We start from the raw sequence: 16,548 nt of genomic DNA, 5'->3' as shown, positions 1-16,548 counted from the left end.
AATTAATGGCCACTGTTTATCAGCTTCCCAGAGTGTCTTTGCTCATTCTGGGAGAGGTCAAGCCCTGTAGTAGAAAAGTGTGTATTTGATAATTTTACAGAGGGTACTTTCCTCCTTTGTATTGCTAAGGATAGGAAATGTACTGCAGAACACAAAACCCATATTCAAGCAGAATTGTGTGTGAAAACTGAAAGGTGAAATTGAGCCACTCTGGAGGACTGGGAACTGGTGAGTAACAGGAGAAAATGGACAAAGAGGTCATGCTGCTGAAAAGAAAGCTAGGACACAGGAAGAAGCAGAGGGAGAGGTGATTGTGTTTTCCTTTTGTGAGAGAATTCTTACATAGAACTGAAAGTATTCTTCTGAAGTCAAACAGAAGTAGAGAGGCATGGTGATAGCATTTGAAGTAGACAAATTCAAATTACATTTAAAGTCAGTCTTTTTAGAATGACTTCCAGGCCGAATCTTCTAATCTACTTTGTGCATTTGAACTAAACTTCGGAAGCTGCCACCTTAATTTCTCTCTCTGTGATGGCTTTGTTACCAAGGTTCTTGCTTTGAAATCTTAGACATTTATTCTTCTTTAAAATAGGCTTGTCCTAAACTAGCAATTTTGGGCACCTCTGGCGAGCTTTGACCATGGCATTGATCACTATAGATCAGACTACTCCAGAACGTGGTCTAACTGGCACAAGGTTAAGTTAGCTGTGCGCAGCAGAAACTCTACTGTTTAAAAACCAAAACAAAGAACACCCTCAGGGAAGGAAACTGACAGGTTGGATTTCTCTCAAATGCAGAAGTGGAAAATGTTTAAATCCTATAGTGAATGAGGACTTCCATACCCTACCTACCTTCCTCTGTGTGCTTTAGAGCCTTTGCACTCCTGTCATCTTCAGTGCAGAGTAATAAGAAACAGTTGTAAATTAATTTCCTGATAAAGCAGTCAGACAAAACATTATGTTCTGAAGGAGTGCCTTTTATTGGCAGGTTTTCCTGGTTATGTACTTCTCAGCTCACCTTGACTCAGTGCCCTTTGTTTTTTTTTTTTTCTGAGAGTCCTCCAAAACTGCCATTTTTAGCAGGACCTTTCCTGATTGTCTCTGGCATTGTTTGTATGTCTGTCAGAATTCACTGTCATTGTGGGATGGGTGGGTTTTATAGAAGTTAAGAACAGAGTTGAAAACTTGACACTTTATGCCTCTGTACTCTTCACACTGTTCTTCACATTTGTGGTATGGAAAGGTCCTTCAGAATTTACATGAGGTGCCTCCTGAGGAAAAACAGAAGAATTAGTCTGCTGCAGAGTAAGCAAAGCTCAAGCCAGTAATGAAGAGATGTGAATTCAGGCGCTTTATTGAAGAATAATTGAGCTGTATTTCTGTCAGCAAGTAGCTGCTGTGTCTGTACATTGTATGTCTTTGATTTACAAGAGTTTTGCATAGCATCTTCATAATTAAGAAAGATTATATTTGCAACTGCTGCAATGAAAGCTTTGGGTAACAGTAGTCATAGCAGGATGCTACAAGTATATTCCTGTTTTCTGCTCTGTTGCTAGCTGTGTGCATAGCTGTGTTAAGTGGTGGCATGGGTGCTGGAGTTTTCATTCTACTTATGTGACTTTTTTTTTCCTCCCCCCCCATGATTCCTGTGTAAATGAGAACTCTGAGAATAGTGATGCAGCCCATGAAAGGCATCATCTGTCTGTCAGTAGTTCAAGAATATTGGCATTCATGAAGTTAAAGGTATCCCAGAATGCACTTGGGTATTTCTACATGAGCTAGGGTAAAGATATACCTGGCAATATGCTTTATGTAGTTTTACCTGTAGCTGGGACTTGCTGATTCAGTTCAGTCTGTGAAAAATTAACTCTTTGTCCATTTGGACATATCTCAGTTGGTCAAATTCATAGCCCTGGGCCAGAAGGTCACAAATTCCCATCCCAAGGTGATCCCTCCAGCTCACTGTCACTGCTGACTTTGCTGTGCTGCTCCTTCCAGGAGAAGTGGAGGAACTGCCCTTTGACTTCATCCCACTGAGCAGGAGATTAAGTGAAGATTCACCAGTTTGTGATTGAAGGACACTTTGTGAAGAATAGCTGAAGGAAGGAAAGGGGAGATCTGAGCAGTCTATTCCATGGTTTTCTTTTTCACTAAATCAGAGCAGTATTGAAGTCAGTGGTGTACCAACATTAGACTGCATTAAAAAAAAAAGTCTTCTAGTTGGTAAAGGATATTTTAAGGAAAGCTGCAGTAGCACAGTACAGAACTCTTAAATTTGGGTACTTTCTCCAAGAAATCATTGTTATAAGAAGCAGTTCTTTGGAAATCAAGGAGTTTCTTTCTTCTACCCAAATTCCAGTGTTGCTGGTGTTCAGCAGGGCCAGGAAGGGTCAAATAACAAATTATAACTAACACATTCACCAATCAGCAGATATCACCATCTCCTCCAATCAAGTGCTGATCTCTATTTTAAAGAGTGTTTGAAACAAAAATGTTCTGTAGTTTTATTCCAGATTATACAATTGGAAGTATCAAAGCAACATTAGCATAGTTAGATGTTTTGGGATGCTTGCATAATTGACTGGTTTTCCAAGTCCAAGCAGAAGTCTTTAGACAGTTGGATCCATCTAGGATCAGTGGAGCCAGCACAGCTAAGAGCACCACTTCTCCTCCCAGGGACAGAGGAGAGGAAAACTTGATATATGGAGTTGGATGCCGATACACACCTTGTGAGCACAAATGCAGGAGATTGGTGAAACACAGGCCTCAGTGAGGGCTCAAAATTAATGTAACCCAAGGCTACAGACTAGAAGACTCTGGGTTGGGATCCATGTTTAATTTGCATTTTTTAACTTCAGCCTATTTTTATACTGTTTGTAGTACAACAGTCTATTCAGTGCTGTTGATTTAATGACTGATGTGCATAGTCAAGCCTGCTTCAAACATAACTGTAAATATTTATGGAGGTTGACATGTAAATGCCTTTCACTTACTTTTGGAGCACTAGAACATAATTGAAGTTGTGGACAGTATTAAATCTTGTTGATTTTTATCACTCTTTGTTTGGAGTTATTTGGAAGAGAATTATCTTTCTGTTGCCAATTAGTTAATATTAACTCATTTGTTCCAGTGGAGTTACTCACCCGTAACTAAGGAGAGATACTGCCTGCTGCCCCAATACCATTGATATGACATTGCTTCAGATTCATACCAGCAAAATAAGTACAAGTTCTTAGTGAGTGTGTTCAAACAGAAATAATTCATTAGCTTGGGAAAAAGTTACAAAGTGAAAATCATAGGATAGCTACTTTCCTGCTTCTGTCTCTGGTACTGTTTTTCTCTGCAACCAAGCTTACAGAGGTAGCTGATATACATTTCCTATGTGCAAAGAAACGGTGTTGTGCCATACTTTAGGCATCTAACTTTGGTGTTTTATTATCCAGAAGGTCCATAAACATAATTAGGGTGTAACATTCTTTGTTGTAAGCCTCTGAAAGAGGATAAAAAAGAAATCGCAGCCATCCATTAACTGTAGGTAATTGTTACTGTCTTGCTGAGATGCTTTTAGACTGGCCTTTGGCATTTATAATATAATTTGCAGCTGTCCTTGGAAAGACAGTGTGATCTATGTAGGTTTCTGCAAAATGTAGCTTACTAAAGAAGATAAGAACTAAATGATCCGCAGCCTTTAAGGTTAATTGATAGATAGTTTGTGCTGAAAGCTGCCAAGCAATTCCGTTTGCTAGTTGTTGATGTTTCACTGTATGTGTTTAGATGCTTTTTCTGCTTCCCAACACATTTCAAATACTCAGTGCAGAGAAGCAGCAGTCTAATCTGCTTCATCTCTTCTGAATCCCTTATAAAAATCACATTGTTTCTTCATCTGCTTAGCACTCCTCATTGCTGAGTCTATTTCCTGCTTTGAAGCCAAATACTTAATTGCTCATTCCTGTCTGGATCAGTCTGTACAGCCTTCAGGGATGGGAGTTTGTCTGTCTAGGTATTGGTAAGCCTTCATTCCCTCCAGCTCAGATTATGCAGGCTTTAAGTAATCACCTCTAGATGTCAAGAATTGGCTCAAAAATGTAGCCATACACCTTGTAAGCCTGAAAGCAAAACCTTGTTGTTCTGCTTAATAAACTTCTCTGGCACCCTGTGTGTTTCACAATAGAGGACAAAGCCTCTAAGTTTTCAGTGAGGTTATACCAACAGTACCTCACCCTCTACAAATTTCTGCAGAGATGATGCAACCAGCAGTTGTGGCTAAGTAGTACAGCTTATGGTCCTACATAGAGCTCTCATCTAGGTGTACAGGTGTTGCTCTGCTGAGATCCCAGCATGCTGCACTCACGTCCTGTGAACCTGGCATATTATGTCTTAATTGAGTCAGAATGTGTTTTTCTTTCCTTATTTGCCAGTAGCTTGTGTCCCTTCAAAGCAGAAAAAGGAACACATCAAAACCCTTTAGAAAGCTGCTGTGTATTGACCAAGAGCAGATTACTGCAGACAAGGTGCTCTTTGCAATCATCAGATAGCAAGCAATATCTGTAATGCATGGAGAGTAATAATAGCTCAGTTGAAGAAATTATGCAGAAAAGATGAAGTCTTGGTTCTGAGTGTCTTAAGTGAGCAGGATCCCAGGGCTGCAGTGCATTGTGAACCAGGCAAACCAGTGAGAGCTGTCATCCAGTTTGTCCAGCAAATTTTGTAGAATATTGATGATGCCAATGGGCCTTTTAATTAAAATTAAGGGATCTTTGACAGGTGGGACATTCCTGGGACTACTTAACCTGTTACTTCGAAGATTACTTCTTTATAGCACTAAGGAAGACATTGATAGAGGTCAACAGCCTGTATGTTGTATATGACTTTCATGCATGCAAATCCATTCCCTTCCCTAAAGCAAAATGGGTGAAAAGCATAACCATTTTTCTCACTGGAAAGGTCTTAATTCACTGCAGATGTCTTTCAAGGAACCCACCAGCAAACATAGCTTGTGTTTTGCCAGCAAAAGCTGGGCTCAGTCTAGCCTCTAGCATGTAGGTAGGCATTTGGAAAGGAGAAAAACCTGCTTCTTTAAGGCTATCTTTTGGATCTGCATTCCTGGGCTACTTGCCCTGTGTTGAATGGTATTGAACTATCCAGTTCAAGCCATGGTTTGCTTTAAGCTTTTACTGGGAGGTTAAATTGTGTTTGTGACATACCTAACACAAAGGTTGGTGTCTGTGTTTTAATAAAACACTGCAGGCTTTCTCTAGTCTTGCATGTCTTGCTTCACAGCCACCCTTTTGAACTTGCTTCTTTCAGATACTGTCATCATTTGATGACTTTGCTCTGTTTCTTTCACCTTTCTGAGACCACTGAGAATAACCATATTAGGTCAGGCAAAAAGTTTACTCCATTTTATACCCTACCTGACAGTGACTAGCAAGAAGCAAGCATACAATGCTACTTCCCTGATGATATCAGCCCTCCTTCCAGCAGTCTGAAGTGTACAACCTTCCCATGCTAATGGTTCCACCTTCCTGTCTGTGTATTTTGGCCTTTGTCACTACTTCTTGCGGTGTCTGCTGTTATTGTTAGCCACTCCTGTCACTTCTGGCGCGTATCTGTTGATATTACCTGCAAAGATGGGAGGTAGACTTGTTGCTTGATGCTGTTTGCTCATTCCTCCTACTTCCTTTAAAGTTATTTCACTGAGCCAGTCAGGTTAAAGCCCTGATTTAAAAAGTTATTTGATTTTTTTTGGTATTGTATGGTAATGTATAATTTGCAAGACAAGTGTCGTGCCTCGCGGCAAAATATCTTTCCTAAACTCTGTTGTAATTGCATGTTCTAGTTGCCAAATGACCTGGCAGTTTGTATCTTTTGATAACACTCTTTCCCCCTTGTGGGAATGTGGCTGACTTCTCTGGCATTACCAAGTGAGCAGGACTTTGAGTGCTCTGTATAGGTATTCAGAGATGTGTTTTCTCTTGTGGGATGCTGAGTCTGTCTGGGTGACTGTATGTTCTGTTCTGCCAAAGCCACAAAGAAAGACCTTTTGGGTAGGACTGGTATTTGCATTGCAGAAGGGTGGCATTTGGCTTTCTGTGCCAGCAGGGATGAGCTTGACTTTGGGGCTCACTTTCAGCTTGATATTGCTCTGTCCTTTCCTACACCCCATCTCCTGCCAGTCCTTTCCAAGAGAGTCAGGAGTTAGTTACCTACAGAGACTCTGATCAAGCAAGCATGTAAGCACATGCCTGACTCCCTGATTCACACATCCTGATGTCAGTGGGCCTTCAGCATGTTAAACTAGAGTTAAACATATGCTTAAGGGGTTTGCTCAAGTGTGGCTTAGAAGCAGATGTTGTCTGTCAGATGTGCTCTCGGAAGACTTGGAAGTCTCCCTGGTGTTGTCACATTTACAAGTTAGTATCAGCATGCAGCCTACTGGACGTGTGTAGTATGTCCTTCTGTATTCAGAAGGAAGGCCCTTTAGGGAAAGTGATGTGAAATACCCAAGCTCTGTGTAAATATACTTCTTAAGGAAAGTTTTCTCATGCATTTTGCTCATACCTGCATCTTAATGTGCCTGGTAAACTGTATGCAAACAAAATGTGGAGCTGAAACCCAGATAGAATGACTCTGAATTTTCTTTACCTACTTCTGTACTGTTTGGTGCTTATAGTAGTGTATTTGAGATCAGGGTCTGTCTGTAGATGCAGACCAAAATATTGTGGCTTGAGGGTTTAGGATTTTATAACTTTTAATTTTTTTCTTGAGTTCTGATACATGTATAGGCATTACTTTCTGAGGGTGTCAGAAAGCAACTACTGGAGTCTTTGCAAAGCAAAATCCCACGTGTCCTGTGTCCAAACAGTTGGGTTTTGTAGCTAGTGACTTGCTTGTGCATGTTGTTAAGTTGATTACAAGGTATCTGGGCTCTGTGTAAGTTCACTGTATTGTTTGTGGAGAACTTGATGTTTCAGCACTGGGATTGCAAGCCTCAAAAGCTGCAGTGCCAAGAAGTGAATTCATTTAAAGAAGACCTCCTGAGGAGCTCCTGACTCCAGCATTTCAACACCATAGTACCAAAGCATGGCATTAGCTTTCCCTTAGGTACTTAGGTGTTTCTTTCCTTTCCCAACAAAATCACATAGTGCTTGCTTCTAAGCTAGTACTTGCTTATGTGGAAAAATATTAACTTTCATGCTTCTTATGTGTGAAATTGATGAGGAATTAGCAATGGAATAGCTGGGAGAAGGAAAACTTGCTGGAAATGCGGCAAACAAGCGTTCTGTTCTGCTTGGTTATTCATTCACAGATCTTTCAGGATGAAATTTTGTGGAATACTGACCATGTTGTTTATTGCCATTCCTTTTGGAATATGTTTTAATATTATAATTGAATGTTGAGAGTCTGCTGACATATGTGGAGCACTTCAACAGCTTCTTGTCTGTAAACAGGACACTGATACAAAAGCAGCCTTGAGTCTGCTTCACCATCCTGCCTGTACCTTGCCTGCATGCAACACTTGTACTGTTAACTATGTGAAAGCACATGTGCTGATGAGTTTGCTGTAGAGGATGCCAAGAGCCAAGTGGATGAGTTGTGTCATTTTCTAGATGTACAAGTGACAATCTTGTGACAATTTCTGTTTCAGGGAGGCAGGAGTTAAGATTAACAACAGCACTGTGCCCATGATGCTAAGGCTAGGGGTGAAGCAGACTTTGTAGACAAAGATGATCTCTTTTGGTCCCTATTAATTTATGCTATTTTAAAAATCAGTTAAACCTTTCTGGAAAATGTTTTGTAGTCTGGGCAGGGAGACATTCTTGTTGTAAGGACTGAGATAAACTTCCAGATACTCCTGGTTCATGTATTATTCACAGAAGTCACGTAATAATGAAAGGTTGCTTTCTTTTGAGGCTGTGATAGAGCTTCATCTGTCCATGGGTTGCCCTAGTCAAATGGAAATCTCCAAGTTTGATACCATGCCAGTGTGTGGAAAAGGGGAATGAGGACAATCTAGCAGCTATGGCTTCAATCTAAGTGACAGAAACCTGTGTTTTTTTGGTGGATCACCTGGGGCAGATTTCCTAGAGCCTATTTCAAAATATCTACTTTAGACAACCCCAGGTAGTGCAGCTTAGAATGAGTTAGGGAGCTGGTGCTGGGCATCTATCAGGAAAGATGGGGTGCCTTCAAAGGCTGTGTTAGTGCCCCTGGGCTCTGACTGAGGGACTGCCTGCGACTAGCTGGGAGGCACTAAGCATGAGGTTTTGTGAATGCTTCTTGCTTCTTAGAGCTGAGGGGTTGGATTTAAGTCTGCCTGCTGGGGCATCTCCTACCACTCAAAATTTACCTTCCCTTAAAAGTAAGCTCTGAGAAAAGGGGAATGAGAAAAGATGAGCAAAAGTGTTCTGTATCTTCTGTACAGATGCAAGAAAACAGGGAGCAAAGTGTGTGTGATTTGTGGCCAGGAAAAGTGCAACCAAGAGGAAGCTTCATTTTGTTGCCTGGCAGTTAGCACAGACACTTTTTAAGTTATAGCTTGTCAGGGTGCTGGTCTGTCTTGTCTAGGCTATGCTTTTGCTAAGAAAGGTTGGACCAAGTGATCCTTGATGTCCCTTCCAACATGGTGTTCTATTATATACAATATTTAGTGGGATAAATTTTGTACTAAGTGTAAGGTGGCAGGTTCAGGTTCTTTGACAGTGGCTAGAGAAATGTTTTCTCACTTCTCTTAGGTTGAAGTTGCTTATCTGTCCCAGCTGACAGATGACTCGACTAGCCACGACTTTAATACAGTTACATTAGGCAGGATGGACTTCTTACTGCTTGTTGCAGGAGATGAAGGATGTGAATTCTCAGTCAGTTGCCTCTTGATGGAGCATCCTAATGAGTATCCTCAAGCATTTCTTGGCAGTCATTCCTAGTGGTGGTTTTGGCTGTGATATTTTGGCCTCATTATCATAAAGTTTTGCTCTGCTTTCATTCCAGGTCGTCAGAGCTGCTGAAGAAGCTGCTTCCACCCTGGCGAGTTCCATCCACCCTGAGCAATGCATCAAGGTGCTCTGCCCCATCATTCAGACTGCAGATTATCCAATTAACTTAGCTGCCATCAAAATGCAGACAAAGGTCATCGAGAGGATTTCCAAGGAATCACTGCATCAACTCCTTCCTGATATCATCCCTGGGTTGTTACAGGTACAGAATCCCATGTCACAAATGCTCCTGAGCATTTCAGTAATTTGTGAGGTCTGTGATTTAAGGGAGAGTGATGGGGACTCTGGGGCCAGATTTTGGTAAATTCAAGTTTTAATCCCTTTATTTTTTACATTTTGTTGATGTTAAGGAGAAGCAAACTCGGATTCATACGTGTATGTTCCACAGTTAGATGCCTTGGCCTGAGTAAAGATGGTAGCAGCCACATAATAAATCAGAGATTAGGAATTAACCACATTTTATACTATCTTATGCTATCCCAAGCAGTGCATCTTCCAGTCTCCTTTAATTCTGCTGAGCTCTCCTGCACTTTCATTGTGCTCGAATTTGAATCGCAACAGGCAGGCTAGTGCTTTCTTCATTACTCCCCCAAATCAGGACCAAACTACTTGCTGACTTCATTCAGCCTCTTTCATAACCCTCTTAGGCTGGGTGGGGAGCTGTGTTTTTGCCAGTGCTAAGGCTCAGTCTTTCATTGTGAATTTAGCTTTCAGCGCTGACTGTAGCAGTGCTGTCTTCTGTTCCTCTGCACAAGCAGCTGGCAATACCAGTTGCTGGGATGAGGCTGGAGGCAAGAAAGAAATAAAGGAAGGTAGCATTGAGGAAGGAGAGAGAATGTGTGTGTTTACTGGGGAAGGACTGCAACAGGAACAAATCAGATGATGTGTAAGGGAAGACATGTTTGGGTGGGTAAGACACAAGAGAGAAACTGGGATAAAGAGGCCTCCTTATTGTGAGCACAAAAAGTTGGAAGGACAAGAGTGAAGTTGGAAATTCCCCTTGTGCATCATAGCATTTGTCCCAGCTTTGTAGTGTTCAGCTCTTGCAATTCTTGTCTTAAATCTCAACTTTTGGGAATCAGGGAATTCTGTATTGATGCAAACTTTTGTTGTAAAAAGCCTTTCAGAATAATTGTTGCAGACAATGATCTGAGCAGTGGAGCTGCAATGCACTGGAAAAGTTTGGGAGCAGCATGCCTTTAAAATACAGTTATTTGTTTTATTAAATTACTTCCATGTCTTAAAACAACCTTGTTTTGGAGCCTGGTTTGCCATTTTTCATCTTGGAGTTGCCAGTGATATTTCCTGATCAAAGGAATCTGCCCCTCATGTTTGGGAATTCTTATGGGATCCTGGCTGAAGGGACTATGTGCAGATGGACTCACTGTTGTGCATGTTTTCTGTGCTGAGGGTATAAGCAGAGTGGTGAAGAAGTGACAAGTGTTGGACAGCAGCAGTGTGAGTCTAAGTGTGTGGGTCAGCAGCCCATTGCAAGATTCCCGTGACCTCCATGAGCCGATGGGGATCTCTGCAAGAACAGGGCTTAGCTGGGGAAGGTCATGGTGCGTGGTCTCATCCCACCCAATGTGGAGCCTTAGCTGCCTTGGAGCTGGGCCAATAGAGGGGCAACTAGGCACCCTGCCATGTTCTGCATCTTGATACTTTCAGACTGAACAGAGCTTTGAGCCTGTGTTGTCATCTGGTCTGTTACTAAATGCTGGGATTCTTGTAAGTAGATGGAGATGTGGGGTGATGGTGCCACTGCATTACCAGCCCAGTGCCCACCAGGACACAGCCCTCTCAGACCTCATGAATCTGCTTGCCCTGAAGGGAGCCATTTGAGATGCACATTGGGATGCAAAGTGCCAGGCCCATAGGGAAACCTGAGGTCAGGCAGAGGTATTTGATGACTTCAGGAGCTGTTCTTTGGATTGGGATCCACACAGAGCCTGCATCCCAGCTTTGTCCCAGCAGTGTGTGTTGTGTCTCCATGGGTGTTCCTCTGTTGAAGGCGGCCCTGGCTCAGCCTTTTTTTTCCATCTCAGTTTTCAATAGCTTGGAGTTTCTCTGAGCTCGCCTAGGTCTCTTGCTTTTCCAGTTCAGCTCTCTTTGGGTTTGCAAACTGTCACTTCAGACTGTCTTTGTAGCTAGAACAGCCCCAGCTGTGCTGCATCCCTCCTTCTGGCTTTCCCAGCAGAGGTCACCCTGCATCCAGAGGAGCCAGCAACCTGCAGGCTTCACTGATCTCTGCATTTCTTGTGAGATGACTGCTTAGTGATGGATCATTCATTGCTTGGGTGCAGGACTGATGTCATCAGTTGCTGAGTGACCTGGCAGCTAGTTTCAGCTCTTTTGTAGCTACCAGAGATCCAGCACACCTTACAGGGGTCTTTCAATGTGTTTTCTTTTCTGGCATTTCCTACCTGATAAGTAATCAAAAAGCTCCAGGTTACAGAGGCAATTGTAAGACTTTTCTGAAGGCAAGCTGGGTGCAAGAAGTCCCCTTCAAGAAGTCCTGACCATCCAGAAAAACATATGGTCACCTGAACTGGACACGGGAGTGCATATGTTTAACTGAGTACTAAGCTCATGTTGGGAAGCTCTGTGTTGCTTAATGCTGTAAATAACAAGATATTAATAACTTATGTGATAGTAATAACATAGCACAAGGAACACACAGGATTTACTCTGTGTGATTGTATTCTCTTGCTTTGGTAGCATTCAGGTTGAGACCGGTTATGCTGAGCAGGGCCTTTGCAGGGATCTTGTAGGTCAGCCACATTTGCAGCATGTTCATCAGCTCTTTAGTGCAGTGCTCTGGAAGGATGCTGGTGAGTGCTGTTTGATTTCTGACGTGTTTTCTTTGTGTGTTCTGGTTTTTTTATTGGCCTTGTTTCCTAGGGTTACGATAACACGGAAAGCAGCGTCCGCAAAGCGAGCGTGTTTTGCCTAGTGGCGATTTATTCAGTAATTGGAGAAGAACTGAAACCTCATCTCGCACAGCTCACGGGAAGCAAGGTACAAGACAAATCCATCTCTGGTGTTTTCCTAACAGCCAACTGCATGGCTCGCTCCACTAGCAGCAAAAGAACCAACCGCTGGACTCGTGGCAGCTCTGGGTCAAGTCCCTGTAGTCACCTGCCAAACACCACTAGAACAGCACAGCGCCTGCTCAGCGGTGCAAGCATTTGACATCCCATTAAGCACGTTTTGATGGGCTTCAGGTTGCATGACGCGTTTGGTCCTGTGTAACTGCAAGCTGCCACCAAGTGGGTCCTTTCCACTACATCCACATTTGCCTTGCCCCTTCAGCACTGCATACAGTGGTGACTGTGCAGTGGGTTGCATCAGCTGGCTTCTCTGGCTGAAAACCAGATCTGTAATACAAACTAATTAGCTTTCAATCCACTCTGCGACCACACAGGTTATCTAGCACAGAGAGTGATGGGAACACGTGGGGGATCAGTGGGAGAGTGGGTCCTCTCAGCAGCAGGTTGTGATTAGGGCAGGTAGAAATACAGGTAAAGATTCACTCTTAAAGCATGGCAGTTTTCCTCCTGTGGCACCAGCAAGCTCAAGTGACCTTTCAGAGGACTTTATACCCTGGAGTCAGGTTAGCAACAAAAATCAAATTCTGACCCAAGGCTGCAAATTAAACCCAGTCCAAATGCAGCTCTGTCCTTCAGACAAGAGCCAGCAATTTTGTGTTGAGGAGGGTGGTGTTTGTTTGCTTTTCAGAGCTGCTCGGGAAGCCATCACAAGATTTCTTCTCCTGCTTGAAGTTGTCAGACCCAAGTTTTCCCTGCAGTTTTAGGATGACTTTTGTTGGGTTTTTTTGTGTGTGTGTGCTTTGTTGTTTGTTTTTTTTCCCCCTCAACTATATTTCTGCATGTGAATAGCTACTTCGTTCAGAGGGTTTTGTTCTGTTTTTTGGAACCAACAATTTCTTTTGCGGGTACAGTGTGGTGTAGACTGAAACAACCTGTGACTGAGGACACCTGGATTTTATTTCTGAATCACAGTATCACCAAGGTTGGAAGAGACCTCAAAGATCATCGAGTCCAACGTGTCACCACAGACCTCATGACTAGACCATGGCACCAAGTGCCATGTCCAATCCCCTCTTGAACACCTCCAGGGACGGTGACTCCACCACCTCCCTGGGCAGCACGTTATCTGAATGCAGATAAACAAATGTCCTTATCCATAAACAAATTACTTGTGCTTTCAAATTGCTTTGGAAAGACACAGTTCTGGGTGCTGGAGTTTACTTCATTGTATTTGAGCAGTTAGGAAATACGTAATTGTTATATATAAAGTATAAATTATATTCTAGAGATTTTATTTCAGTTATCCTAGGTGCCATGGACTTACTCCACCACATAACTAACTATAAACATGTGAGTAGTTCTCCTGGGTTTACACAGACTGTCTGCATGTTTAAAGTTAAACATGTGCATGAGTCACTGCAGGATCTGGAGCTAAGGTGGTAAGGCAAAAACCAAAACAAAGCCATGGAAAGGAAGTGTATAGTCAAAACAGCTGCAGTTTCACGAGATGTACCAAGTTAGTGAAGTTATTTAAATGCCATCGAAAACTAACATTTTATAAAGCATGGGAGAGTTCAGGGTGTTTCCTAGGAGGGACTGCGGCTCTTGGATCTCCATTGTGCCTTGCAGCTCCACCGACCTCTGTAGGAATCCTGCTTGCCTAAAGCAGGCTGCAGGATTGAGGTCTGTGAACTGATAGCTGCTGAAGTGAAATGCAGGAGGTTTTTGTAAATGTCATTAAATCTGCCTGTAATGTCAGTGGAACTAGTCATGTCCTCCTGAATGTGTCCTAAAATAAATTCAGCTTTGCTTCTGCTTTTCCTTCACTGAGCCCGGTGTCAGCTCACTCAAAACTGACTTCATCACCCAATGTGAGCTTTAAGATTTGCAGTCACCTTTTGTCTGCCCATTTTTCCTGGCATCTTCTCCTGATGTATGTTTGTTTGTTTCTTTCTTTCTTTCAGATGAAGCTACTAAACTTGTACATAAAGAGGGCCCAGACCACCAACAGCAACAGCAGTTCCTCTTCAGATGTTTCAACGCACAGTTAATGGAGATATGTGGACAAGTGTAGATTTAGAAACAATCAACGGTGCCTCTCAGAGACCTTTCTGCTATTCTTCACTGGCGTGCTCCATCAGCTCAAGGAGGCCATGCAGATATTTATTGCAATCAGTATTTTAGTCCCTTAAAAACTTTTATGTAGAATCTTACTGGTATTGAATGTAAAGGAAGCAAGATCTGTGGTGTAGTCTTCATTAAAAGTGAACAACAGAAAGCCATGCTTAAACATATTGATATAGCCTGCTGAAATCCCAGAAATATGTTTAGGTTAGCCTTCCAAAACTGAGACCTAGAAGCTGGACACATGTAAAGGTCAAACAAGTCTTGTTTGTTTAGTTCATGCCCAGTTTTGGTTTCTGTGTGATAGTTACCTGCTCTCTCCCTGCAGCTGTTCTGGCTAGGTTCTCTTCTTACAAGTCTTGTGGTCCTGTTTTGTACTCCCTGTTGCAGCTTGCCTGATGCGCAGGGCTGTCTGTGGGGAGATATTTGCAGATGTGGCTGTGATACCAGCCTTGGATCCTCTAATAGTGAGAGATAACAAGTAATGAAAAAGTAGGTTCTTTTTAAACATCTGAGGTTTTGTACATAGTTCTTCTCACAGACCTCTCCAACGGGCTGATTTCTCTCCAGCCAGCTGTGCTGTGCAAAACAGCTGGGCTCTCGCTCCTTTCTTTGTGTAAATATTTCTCTCCTGACAACCTATTCAGCTCTTTCATATGCTCAAAAGACTTTCCAGGTTACTTGTTACTCCCCAAAGAGAACCTGAGACCCAGTTCTGGGACTGATGTCTACAAATGAGACACTGGAGTTAGGTGGGTGGGTTTTGCATTAGGCTCTGAGTGTGTCTGTGGGTGGGCAGTAGGAGCTGGCAGGGCTGTACCTCAGTCCTGCCTGTGAGGCTGGCTGCATTTTTATTGAAGTCTGTAGTGTCAAAAGGACTGATCTGCTGCTCTGACCAGCCCCACTGGAGTTGGGCTGTGAATGAATTTGTTCCCACAGCTCTTTGTGCTTTGGGCAAAATGTTCATCCCAGAGGACAGAAAGGGCATCTGAAACTGAATGAGAAGACCTCATGGAAGCACCTGCTGAACCAGCTGGACAGTGCTGGTTGCCTGCCACAGCTCCCCTCTTGTGCCTGAAGAGCCTGCAGTGCTGTTAGCTGCCTTTAGAAACCTTCTCCTTGGCCAGCTCCAGCAACGGCCCTGCTGTGTGGTCTACATTTCAGAAGGGTGCAGTGGGCACTTGCTGGGCACGGCTGTTGGTGCTCTGGATGAGGGTGCAGTGGGGCAAATCCTCTTGCAGCCTAATAATATAGAGCCAGTCAGAGCCAAGCAGCTGCAAATACCCTACAGCACTACCCTTTCCCAAAGGAAGACCCATTTGTTTGCAAAGAGTGAGCTCCCCCTGCCTCTATAACCAGGGGAAGCAGAAGGATGCAGTGCTGTGTTTGGCCCTGGTCTGGGTTCTTGCTGAGAGGGACACCCACCCCAGTCCTGCAGTGGATCAAAACTGTTTCAGTGATGCAAGAGGGTGGTGGACCTGCAGCTTAGGGTGTCAGCTGTGGTGATGGATGTAAGCTCCCTGGCTGCTCTCAGTACCTTGGTCTCTCACCAGCCTCCTTCGCTTCCCCTTTGAGGAGCCTGAAGGGACACTTTGGTAGCACAGTGAGAACGTGAGTTTCCAGTGCAGCAGGGAAGTGAAATGGGGAGGGTGAATCCCCATGGTCCTGCCTATCCATCAGTTCATCCCTGTGTGTCTCAGCACCAGCCCCGAGGAGGTAGGCCAGGTGGTGACATTTGGTGCCAGCTCCCCTCACCATCCACAACTCAGGAGGGACTGGACTACAAAACTTGTTGGTCCCTTTCCCTGCTGAATTGAGATCAGAGGAGGTGACTTCTTCCTGAGTTTGTCAGGATGTGTCCAGTCTTTTGCTGGCTGCAGGGCTAGCTCCCTCATCTTTCCCAATGAGTGATGCCATGGCAGGAGAAACCATGCAATCCCAGCGGGTGGGATTCCCCCAGGGTCTTTCCGAAGGCTCAGAAGAGCCATCCTCTCTAGATGGAGGATTGGCTGCTCATGGTTGGCGTCTCCCTTTCTGTGGACCATTTCTTTTTAACATCTTTCAATCTGCTTGTTAGAATATTCTTCTTGGTTTTTTTTTTTGTTTTTGTTTTTAAATTTTTGAATGATTCAAATAATTTTAGTTTAACACATTCATTTTCCCTTTTGAGGAAATACTCAGCTGACTTCTTGGCAGCAGTTAGCTATCTTGTTTGAATTTTTAGTAGTGGGATGGGGTTTTTTGGCTTTGGTTTGGGGTTTTTTGGTTTTGTTTGTTTGGGTTTGGGGCTTTTTTGTTTTCTTTTGGTTTTTGCCTTTTAAAAAAAAATTTGTACTCTTAACTGCTTAATATTTGTGCTTCTCTTTCTCCTCATCTCAGTTC

At 43.2% G+C, this 16,548-nt stretch overlaps 1 protein-coding gene across 1 annotated transcript in view; it reads left to right on the top strand.

Annotated features, from left to right (window-relative positions):
- The window catches only part of CLASP1 (cytoplasmic linker associated protein 1), a 181,951-nt gene extending 166,340 nt beyond the window's left edge, over positions 1 to 15,611 (top strand). Inside the window, exons 39-41 of the mRNA XM_054176222.1 lie at positions 8,988 to 9,194; positions 11,894 to 12,010; positions 14,007 to 15,611. Coding sequence (XP_054032197.1) covers positions 8,988 to 9,194; positions 11,894 to 12,010; positions 14,007 to 14,093 — 411 coding nt within the window. The 3' untranslated portion in view covers positions 14,094 to 15,611. The remainder of the gene's footprint in view (positions 1 to 8,987; positions 9,195 to 11,893; positions 12,011 to 14,006) is intronic.
- Positions 15,612 to 16,548: the final 937 nt, after the last annotated feature.

Source organism: Dryobates pubescens, chromosome 2, assembly GCF_014839835.1.
Source record: "Dryobates pubescens isolate bDryPub1 chromosome 2, bDryPub1.pri, whole genome shotgun sequence".
Classification (NCBI taxonomy): domain Eukaryota; kingdom Metazoa; phylum Chordata; class Aves; order Piciformes; family Picidae; genus Dryobates; species Dryobates pubescens.
Note: the sequence above shows the minus strand (reverse complement) of the source record. Positions and strands in the feature narration are given on the sequence as shown.